General features: G+C 39.0%; 1 protein-coding gene across 21 annotated transcripts in view; it reads right to left on the bottom strand.

The window, feature by feature from the left end:
* Window positions 1-11,342, bottom strand: part of dock7 (dedicator of cytokinesis 7) — a 49,668-nt gene that overhangs the window by 36,346 nt on the left and 1,980 nt on the right. For all 21 annotated transcript variants that reach the window (XM_061034365.1, XM_061034359.1, XM_061034357.1 and 18 more), the window contains exons 2-14: window positions 8,845-8,944; window positions 6,785-6,960; window positions 5,738-5,806; window positions 5,457-5,586; window positions 5,082-5,294; window positions 4,711-4,796; window positions 4,539-4,605; window positions 3,926-4,075; window positions 2,880-2,960; window positions 2,463-2,625; window positions 1,792-1,934; window positions 1,555-1,648; window positions 1,172-1,334 (exon numbers count right to left, since the gene is read on the bottom strand). In XM_061034365.1, coding sequence (XP_060890348.1) covers window positions 1,172-1,334; window positions 1,555-1,648; window positions 1,792-1,934; window positions 2,463-2,625; window positions 2,880-2,960; window positions 3,926-4,075; window positions 4,539-4,605; window positions 4,711-4,796; window positions 5,082-5,294; window positions 5,457-5,586; window positions 5,738-5,806; window positions 6,785-6,960; window positions 8,845-8,944 — 1,635 coding nt within the window. The remainder of the gene's footprint in view (window positions 1-1,171; window positions 1,335-1,554; window positions 1,649-1,791; window positions 1,935-2,462; window positions 2,626-2,879; window positions 2,961-3,925; window positions 4,076-4,538; window positions 4,606-4,710; window positions 4,797-5,081; window positions 5,295-5,456; window positions 5,587-5,737; window positions 5,807-6,784; window positions 6,961-8,844; window positions 8,945-11,342) is intronic.

Raw genomic sequence — 11,342 nt, 5'->3', positions numbered from 1 at the left:
AAACATTCTGTCTGTCCTGGCGGCCACAGGTGCCGTTACAACTATAACATTACGGTTTTCTCTGGCTTTGATAACTGTTGGAAATATTTGAGGAAATTTAAGTACTCAACTAATAAATATATCAACATGGTTTTAGTCAATTTTTAATGAAGTAAGATATTTAAATGTAAACATTGTCATAAATTATACATTTTGTACGTTTAATTAGGCTATGTAATTAATGAATTAAAATAATCAGATATATCGATAATATGTGAAGGATTGCGTTACAGATATATTTACTTCATAACTGTTTCTAGTTGGTTATATTATATCTAGCTTCCACATTTAAATTTTGTTTTTCATGTTATTACGAGTTTATTCACAATTTACTTCTGACCTGATCAAGTTCCTCCCTTTTGCGATACAAAAAAAATGATTCAGCATGATTAAAATTGTACGTTGGACAGCATTAATACTTACTGAAAACTTAAAATTACTGCCAAATAATGTAAGCTCACTGTAAGTAAATCCACAATTACACCATGTCATATTTCTGTAGTCTTCACATGTACAGTTAGGTCTGTGGTAGTTACTTTCCACCTCATGCTCTCCAACTTAAGGCTTACAGCTTGCAAATATCTTTTTTAAGAAAAAAGGGGACATATATTATCTTGTAACCCTAAAAAAACCTTCTTTAAGTAAAACAATGATGCAATGTGGTGATTTCCACCAGCCAGTTCTGCTGGTTCTCTCTGGTGGATCACATACCGGTAGGTTTAGAAATTGTTTTTTTTTGTTAATTTAAAATAGCAAGCCTCCTGGTTATCTGCAGACAAACAAGGTCTGCTGTATCGAGGCCACAGAAACTGACTGCTAATAACACATTTCTACAAGTAACCTTGACCAAAATAGCCCTTTTCAGGTTTCAGCTGAACATTAACCAGCACAATGTCAGGATAACTGGGCATGGCTTGAGTGATGAAACCATGATAAAGCTTGGATTCGGGGTTTCTTTCGGTCAACTACCGAAAGTCAATTCTGAAACGCAATATTCACCTATTGGTTACCAGTTCACCTATTGAGAGGCTATTTGGAAAGAGTGTTTTATTGAATAAATAATTCAATATACTCTTCAGACAGAACTGACTGAACCTAAGGAGAAGAAAGCCACACTTTGTTTTTCCTTTACCTGTATGTGGTGTTTGGCACGTAGACATCCCTGGCAGGGAATTCAAGGATCTCCCTGGTTGGACGTACTCTGCTGTCTGGGTACGGTTTAACCTGCAGGAGGTCAGGGGTCAAGCAATAGTGGGGGTTCTCTGGAGCTGGAGAAATGTCCAACTTCAACTGGGCTGTGGTGACAGTCAAGAAGAACAGAATGGGAAAGGAGTGAGTGTGTGCTCAGGGACGTAAAGAAATAGAAATAGTGATTTGTATATTTGTAAAAAACTGAAAATAATATTACAATTTTTTAAAGTATTTCAGGAATCATGGTGCAAATACGAAATGAGCATCAGGTCTCAACTGCCATCGGGAATAAAAAAAAAAAACTCTCAATAAATGTCTTTTTACCTGTGATGGGTCTGAGTCTCCTCAGCACTGAAGAAGGTCTTCTCATATCAGCTAGGAACTTAAACAAATCCTCATCACTCAGCCTGTCTCCTTCCTAAAACACAAATGTAGAGCATACGAAAATGTAATTAAAAACTACAAAGAGAGAGCAGTGATAAAGCAGACGACATATTCCTCAGTAAATTGTGTGAATCCCAAAAGATACGTTCACTTTTTAGTTCATGTGGTTGTAGAGACCTGTTTAAAGAAGTTGGTGATGGTAAGTGTTGCAGGTCTAAAGCCTGTAAGACTGCATGACTCGTCTCCACTGGTGGTCCTCTCCAGTGAACGCCTTCCCATGATGCTTGAGTTTCTCCGTTCTGACCATGAGCCCTTTCTCTCTGCACATAGGCAAAAATAAATCAATACAAATATTCATCTCCAATTTTGTTCATAGGCAGCATTTTTTTGCTATAACTGGTTTGAGATTCATTCATAATCTTTATTTTATCTGTCGATTGTGAAAATACAAACATTTCTCTGATCTGCCTAGCAACAAAAAAGGCAGCTGCAAACTCAGCATCAAAGGTTACTTTGAAAGGTTAAAGGTTATTCAAACACCGAAGGTCAAACTCAAAATAACACACAAGAATCAATACGGCTGGATTCTTTGCCTTTCTTAATATTTGTTTGAGAGTCGCTTATAGATAAAGATATGTGGTTATGTTTTGACATGCCCATGAGCCTCATGCGTGACTGGGGAATGTATGCTTCAGTCTTTGTCCTCTGATAAACTACATGTGAGTAGGTAGAGGCATAAACACATCAGGCAGTTTCTCGGTGCCTGAGTACTGTCTGTTAATGACTCCATGCACATTGTATCTTTATAGTCACAAAGCAAGGGGCTGTGTTGAAAGGAAATGGCAAACCTGAAAGGCTCATCTCCAGCTCAGTATCTCTTTCAAGACTTCCTGCGCTGTTCACAATGTTCATCAGGTGAATGGCGGTCCAAGCAAAGGGCATGCGATATCGACCAAGACGTTGGCAGAACTGCTCTGACCCGCTGCGAAGTTTCTCCAACTTCTCTTTGTTCTGTAACACAAACAGAAAGTTACACCAGTTAGCGTTTTCAAGAAGAAAAACACTTTATTAACTTATTTACATACTACGGCTGTGCAACATTTAAGGGATAAAAACTGTAGAATTGTCAAGAAAAAAGTTCTAGAATTAAAAGGTGAAGATTTGGCTTATATATTAAAAGAAATATACTGATCACCCTACATGTTAATGTTTATGTATTGTTGAATAACACCTGAGACAAGCCATGAAACCTTATTTGGTCATACCTTGGCAGCATCTGACTCTTTGAAGACCATGTATGGCTCAGCACACTCTCCAATGTCACCTTGCTGCAGTACCTTCTCCAGCTGAGGACAAAGCACACGCTCAGTTAACACACTCACATACAGGGTAAAGAAACATACAGATCTCAAACTGTCTGTAAAACACAAGCCTATGATGTGAAATGATGGAATTGGACAACAAAAAGACCCCAGAGAGGATTTAACCATTCTCCATTCTTCTGAAACCATGTTCAAAAGTACAACATAAATCTGAGCTATATAAATAAAGCTGAGATGAGCTAACATTCAATGTTTTTTGTTTCTTGTTGGGATGGAGAGTCCATCCCTAGCTGCTACAGAGAGTATTCTGTTATATGTTCAAAGCCAATTCATCTTTATTTATACAGCACCAACTCATAACAAATGTTATCTCAAGACACTTTAAAGAACAGCAGGTAATAGACCTTACTCAATGTTATATTAAACCCAACATTAATACAGCATGAGCATTAAACAAAATTTAGTAAAGTTACAGTGTCGAGGAAAAGCTTCCGTTAAGAGGCAGAAAGCTCGAGCAGAACCAGACTCATGTTGAACAGCCATCTGCCGATACTGTGTTGGGCTTGGACAGTGAGATAGAGGGGAGATGCAGGAAGCAGCAGAAGAATAGGGACCAACAGAGCAGCACACTGCCTACTATTCTTAGGCTAGAACGTTTCTTTAAATCTTTTTATATTGTCTTTGAGGGTAAAACCTGCACAAGTCTTGAAGTAGACAATGATGTGTCAAAACGTGTCAAAGGCGAATCCAGGAGTTTATTACTTGTACAAGAAAAAAGGCTTTGAGGATCCATGAAATAATTAGAAAAGAGTTCCCAACTGAACAAGACTAGTTCACAACAAGTCTTCAAAAAGGTTTTTTCCGCCCAGATAAGGTTTTGAATCATCACCAGGAATTAACATTTTGGGTAATATAGCATTAATACTCATTTATCAGTTAGCGAATTAAGTAACAACAATAAAAGACAAATGATATCATAACTGTCTGACCTTGATGACAAGGAAGACGTCCTGGGAGGGGTAGGTGATGGAGAATATGGCAGAGCGGGCCAGCGTGGAGATGGCCGCTGTCTGAATGTGCGGACGCAGCATCCCCTTCGTCTGCTCGGAGTTCAGGTCGAAGAAAAAGGTCTCTGAAATCTGAAGGGAACATCAAGACAGAAATAGAGGTGTTCATACCATTAAAGTGAAATGTACTAAAATGGCTTCACCATATATCTTTAAGAATTCAAAAATAGCCATTGAGTGATTATGGATTTTACTTCAACCTGATGCTTAGGGTGTTAATTTGATAAATGACCCACTAGATTAATAACGGAGCTGCAGTGCAGAGCAATGTTACTGTGTAAATGAGACAGATTCTAATCAAGGCAACTACTACCCTCTAGTGTTGGTCAGCTAAAGGGGAAAGAACTTGGTGTGAATGGTCCTCTTCCAATAGATACATAGTCCCAGTGATTTACCAGCATTCCTACAAGCATAACAGGTCCACAACATCAAATTTTATCGTCCACTCATCAAATTCGTTTTGGCCTCCGAACAATTTTAATGGTTTGCAGAAGTGACCCAACAACTCAGGGCTGAGGAAAGCATAACAGCTTACCTTTTTCTTTTCCTTGACATCGTATAAGGCCAAACTAGCAAATATGGGTTCAATTTCGATCTCGAACCTTCAAGGGGAAAGGGAAAAAAAGGAGAGGGTCAGCAGAATGCAGCAGTAAAACAAAAGAGCTAAAAGGCTTTTTTTTTTCTGAAAAAGGCTGCCCACCACTTACTTCAAGGACAAGCACTTGACGAGTAGCCTCTGGCCAAAGTGTTCTTTCGGTACTTCAGGTACACAGTGGCGCTCAATGGGCTCCTCCTGCACAGTCACAGAGAAGTTCATGCAAATATTTGGTCAAACTCAAAAAGAGAGGGGAATTATTGTGTGGCACTGCTGCGTTAAAAATAATTATCTAAACGTATTCATTGAAGACAAAATACTGACATCCTTGGACTGATCTGAAACACAAAAGCTGAGCTCACTGGCTTCCTTAGACTTATACTAACACATTTTATTACTAAATAATACAAAATGTCAGGTGAATGTTTTATGATGTCTTGCAGAAAATAAAGGTTCTGGCACGGTGAAGAGAGTAAACTCTACCTCGTCAAGGGCAGGGTGCAAAGCAAAGAGTTCTCTGTGGCGGTTGGCCTTGCGCAGCTCTTCGTTGTGTCTGTCAATCTCCTCATTTGGGGCGCGGTCGAGGAGGTGAGGGAGGAGCGCATCGGGGAGGGAGTTCTTCAAGTCAAAGATGCTGCAGGCCCAGCTGCCACGTGGGGTGTCATCTATAGACATCGACCGTCGCTTCAGGTCATCCTACAAGTCAAAATCCACAAAATACATTTGTTTCACACAAACAGTGCAGCATTTTTGTTAGCTCTCGTATAAAAATATATGCAGAAATGTATATTTGGACATTTAAAAAAAGGACTAACCAATTATTATTATTTTTTTTTTTACTAATGAAGGATTTAGTACCTGGTCATCCTGGTAGCTGCTGTTCTCTGGCATCTCATCTGCCTCAAACACTTGTTTGGGCAGGCCTTTCTGACGTTCCTTCTGCTTGTCCAGAGTGTTGGGGTTAAAGCCTGTACCAAGCTTGTGGTATCTATGAGAGCAAACAGTTATGAAGGACACTTTTATGAACTAAATACTAATGCACAACATGTGTCTATTGTCTAATCGTTTACAGATATATTTATTATTCTAAAGAGTTAACAAATGAGCTGATACAAACGTGAAGAATTCCAAACACTTACTTTCTGTTGACGATGGCCCAGTCTTCAGTGTAGGATCTGACACAGTCTCTAACATGAGCATCAGTGTCCCTGCAGACAGAAAAGCCCCATCAATCAAACAAGCTTTATTCATATCGCAAGAGTCAGGCTTAAAAATGAATTTGTCTCAGTGAATAAAGATGACAGGCTACTAGACTGATGTCTTTTCACTTTTCTGGCACATCACACAGTGAAGCGTCTGGTCAGAAATACCAATGATCAGAGCTAGAGAGTTATAACACTAAGCCCAGAGGTCTATGATGTTTACATATGTCGTAAAGCTTTAATTATGATCATTAAAAACAGGAATAATAAAGTATTACAACACGCCACATTAAGATTCTGCTTTATCTCATAAAGAAGTGAAATGACTAATTGAAACAACTTTGCCTTTTTTTTAAGTCAATAGAACCTTCAAAGCAAAAAGGGAATTACAGTTTGATATAATAAGCACAGATATCTTTATAAAATCCCCTGTGCTCAGTATCTAGTACAATGCAGCAAGTAAGATAAAAGTATAGTTTGCAGAGCCTGATAGGGTACTGATGATAGAGCTGGAAAATTGTCAATCAAACCAATTTCTAAAAATAGAAGTGCTTGTGCACTCATTTGAAAATTCCATTTCAATGTACAATTTGGAAAAGTACCGTCAATTTCATATATCTATATCTATTTTATCTATTTTTCCCCTTGTGATAACGATATTTTTCATATATTTTCTTAATATATCTCTATACTGAAAGTTTCCTTGGTTTGTTAAAAAGTTAATTTATAATGCTCTTATTTCAAATAATGTGAGTACATGTGATGATTTGGTAAAAGAGGATTGGAAAGAAGAATATATGGAAAGAACCCTTCAAAAAGCTTTAATCCAGGTTTCATGACTGATACACTTTATAAACACTTGTAAGGTGCTCCTGGTCCGGCACAAAACTCAAAACGTTCTAATGAGAAAAATCAATCACAGAAATTATGGAGTGTGACTGTACACAACTCTCCACCAGATTCAACCAGTATTTCAAATCTTACCCTTCTTCTGGGACTGCTTGTGCCACTGTGCGACACTCCCTGGGTGTGTAGATGACCTCAATATCATCAGGAGGAAACTCAATCAGATCTCTCAGGGGGCCTGACTCAACGATGGGAGGGTGAGTGATGAGGTACTCCTCAAAATCCACCGGCTCCACCGCCTCTGTGAGGGGAACCTGTTGGGCGATGTGAGGAATGGGAGAAGTTAATTACTAATTATTAATTTAATCGAAGCCTACATCAAATGTAATTTCTTAAGTCTAAATAAACATCTTGAGATTGTCTCCGTTTTTGGCAAAAGCTATTGGGGACAGATTCCCCCAGCAAGAGTAGTGGCTTGTCAGTCACTCTGCAAATGTGCAACACAAATACACCAACAGGTCCGAAATATGAGGTCACATCTGTTATTTCCGTGGAGAAAGCCGTTATCTGTTATTCCAAACAAGGAAATCAGTTCTAAGAAAGCTTCATCTGTGATTTGGGCTAACGCCTTAAATTTCCCTGAAGATGGTAGCCATAACCAGATTAGCAAGTGTGCTACTTCAAGCTTTGACTAATGGTTTTACGGGTCTTAAGACTGCTCCCATAATGATAAACCCAGGGGGAATATTTTGTTTCAGTAGCTTCAGTTTGTGAGTGAGTGTGGATGTGTGCCTTTTTCTCTGTCTTACCCTCCTGAGGATTTTGAACACAAATACCTTTCACAGTTTAATTAAAAGCCAGCTGTAGTCTCATTAAGTAGAGTAGAGGGGGGATATTTGCTGTTGTTCTGGCTCAGGGCTGGTGATGGACTATTCACACTATCCCTTTAACAAACATACTGTGTGGCTTCATACAATTGAAACCCTTGAGTAAATGCAGTAGATACAACTTGCAACTTATCCCATCTCTCCCCCTATCCCTTTCCAAGCCCGGCGCAGTCTAGGCCTGTGAAGGCTGTTTCGTCATGAGCCGGGGATCTGGCCGAAGATTTCTGCCTTTTAATAAGGCAGTTTTTTTCTCACCACTGTAACTTTTGCTGCTTTGTTAAAGTGCTCATGATGGATAGGCCGGGTCTTTGTAATACAGCATTAAGTAAGGTCTTTTACCTGCTGTTTGTAAAGTGTCTCGAGATAACACTTGTTATGAGTTGACGGTATACAAATAAAGATTGATTGATTGATTGACTTGATTAAACTTGTGGTCTGCAGGACATTTAATGGTTATCCATCCTGGTATTTAAAAAAACATAGGCAGCCTTTCAAATAAACACAAACTCAACAAACAACAACTAAACACAAACTTGCTTTAACATTGGTCAAGGCTTGTAAGACAAAAAGAAAAAGTACAGATGATACTAAGTCTGATACTGTGGCCGGAGCATTAAGTACGAGCTGCTGTGGATAGCTTGAATACACTAGCTTCAAATCTGTGATCGGCCACCTGCTTTGAGCATCATGCCGGTATATCTGATGGCAGCAGCGTTGTCTGTAGCCTGTACAATTTTACATGCAGGAGACACAAGACTCTGCAAGCACAGTGGTTCTCTGACTACTGATGGTGACCTCAGACAGACTTTAGTTGTAGATTAGTCAATGAAACAAGGAAAATGGGAGCCAAAACAAACAGATTAAAGTGCTTCAAGTCACTTGAATTACTTTACAAGTCCTGAGATTTGACTATTGAGCATGTACACATCACAATTGTGACGGTAAGACGATACATTTTCAGCCCTGGTTGAGATTTGATTCATCACTCGAGGGGCAGAAGACATTCTGTATAAATTTGCAATGTCCAACATTCAAGCTGTTGAAGTGACTGAGCTATTCTTATTCTGCCCCCAAAAAACACACCCATCTCAGTTGACAAGGTGCAAAGCCAGAGTCTGTTGTGCTGAAGATGATGTAAGAGCAGTTTAATGCTTAATGAGGATATGAAAAGAATCCTGCTTTCTGCAGTAAAATCCATGAAACCAAAAGTAAGGCTCATTGAGTTGAGTTGAGTTGAGCTGGACCTTGCATTGGAAATAAGTCTCATGATGATGATGTTCTGGTCTCTCAACGATCCTTGAGACTACTCACTGTGTTAGTTGTTGTGGTCCCTGCATTGATGTTCTTGAAGAGTTGTGGTGAGCCCCCATACTGGCCTGCTATCTGCTTCCTGACCTCTGCTGCCACAGTCCTGCAGAGAGAAGTGGAGGGAGGAAGAAGGAGAGTAAGCACAGTCCACTCCAAATGTAAACGTCCAACCACAAACTAGACTGAGTTAGCTTATAACTTGGGCTACGAAGAGAGAAAGTAGCAAAACAATGTTATAACAATATCTGTACACAATGACAGAATCACAGTATAATACCCAGTACTGAATACATTTAGCCGTGATACTTTAAATTCAATACCAAAGGCAATATTCTACAACAAGTCTATATTGCATAATTGAAGAATAAAATGACCATGACAAGGGCCAACAAAATCTCAGATTGAAAACAGCAACACTGATGCGACTGTCTCCAAAGTTTTAAAGCTAAAATATACAGCAATTACAGTTTAACAAATTATCTTCTTAACTTCATGACTAGCAGCAAACATGTACTAAGAACTAGCCAGTAATAATAACTGATTAACAGTATGATATTCAGATTTTTTACTGTGATAATGAAACAAAAAAGACCAATAAACTGCAACACCTTTTCCAGTTTGAATGATTGATGATGGTGTCATGCGTAAACTATATGTGCAGCTCAAAACAGGCTTATACGACACCAATATTATTACACAGAAACCAAAAGTATTAACAATAATAATACTAACAAAACCAATCATCCTGACGTTTCTTCCAGGCTTTAGAGACAAACGTGGCGAGCTCATAAACACTGAAATTAAACAACTGTTCAATCATCAGTGCTCCAAAACATTTCAGATTTCTGAGCGTACATTTCACTAATCAAAGGTGTTCTTAACTCATCATAAAAAGAAAATAGAGATTCATTCTCCACTTCTCCTAAATCACACAGTTCACACCGTCTGTATTCCTCTGGGATGATTTCAAATCTGTCGACTTTCAGAGCTAGAGGAAGGATTCCTGTTCTCGGCAACTAAACATATCTGACTTCTTAGTATTGACCTGTTTTTCCTGGAGATAATAAGGGACAGCAATGTTTGAAAACAGTGGCTTATAGTCTGTATGTACTGCATGTATTGATGGATATGTAATGTATTGTTGGATATTTGCTTTGCCCTGAGCTGTCACAGTAACCAACACTGAAGCTAACACCTCCTGACATTTAAGGATTTTCTCTTTAGGTCTCTGCTCATAGCCCTACGTTGTCGTCTCAGACACCATCATTTATGGCAGCTAGACAAAAAGGAAAGAAATAAAAACCTGTGGATCCCAATGGTCAGCACTAATCTTCTTAACTGCTCCCATTCCCATACACACACATACACAGCTCCTTTAAATCAGATCAACCACCAACACAACTCACAGACCCTTTTCCTTGAACAAAACAACAACGCAGCAAGTTGCCCAAAGTTACACACACACACACATAACAAATTAGAACCAAGGACGAAAGCTAGATAGTAAAAAAAGACTCAAGGTTACATCACACAGGTTACAAAGGGCCAACAATAATGTTTTTACACAACACTTTCCTTCATAACCAAACGGCTTTGTAGTTCTGCTCTAAACCAATATCACGTAGAAAAAAAAACACTTTAAAAGTGATTTTAAACTTTTGGACATGATTACAGTAATAATCAAGGATTAGGAGGGACAGAGTCAGCGAGATCCCAGAACCACAAACCTCTAAATGAATTCTGGTTTCCCCAAAGCCACTAAAGCGCTGAGTTCATCATCGCTGTTACATCACATACACAACTGTACACAAACAAAACAAAAAGGATCCTTAAGCCTGGGGCCAGGTTGCAAAATAGAGAAGGGTTTAAGGATGTAATACTAAGCAGGAAGGCAAAATGAAAGTTGCACGGTCCAACTTGCCAGGTTAAAATAACATGATATTGTACTGTGTTGTGGGGATCCAGCGGCCTTGGCAGAGCAGTGTTGTCACTACTGGAGAAAGGCAGACGCACTGAACCAACAAACACATTCCTCAGTCCTCCTTACTCCCTCTAATCCAACCTATACTTTGCACTGGTCACCGCACAGAGGAAGAACTCTATTAAACAAACATGTTTCGTTTCCATCTCGTCATGATTGTAACACCTCAAAACAATTATACAAGCTTGTGGGAATTGGGTACCAAATATAAGAAAACTGTTTTACTGGAGCATGAAATGTACCCTTCTGGGCAAAGCCACCGGCAATTTTAGTCACTCAACGTGCGACACGAGCAAACTCCTTTTTCTAACAGTCAGAATGCTTAAACAGACGCACTACTGGGGCCTTTTTTGGTGCTAAATGTTTGGCACGATCTTTGTTAATGTCTACTAGAACAACAACAAAGAAGAACGAGAAAAACCTCTAAATATTTATGAAAGTTTCAGCGATATGCCAACTCCCCAAATCTACTTAGTGGACACAATATTAGAGAAGGTAGAAGGTAGTCTAGCCATAAATG

Source organism: Labrus mixtus, chromosome 3, assembly GCF_963584025.1.
Source record: "Labrus mixtus chromosome 3, fLabMix1.1, whole genome shotgun sequence".
Classification (NCBI taxonomy): domain Eukaryota; kingdom Metazoa; phylum Chordata; class Actinopteri; order Labriformes; family Labridae; genus Labrus; species Labrus mixtus.
This window is presented reverse-complemented; position numbering and strand designations above follow the sequence as displayed.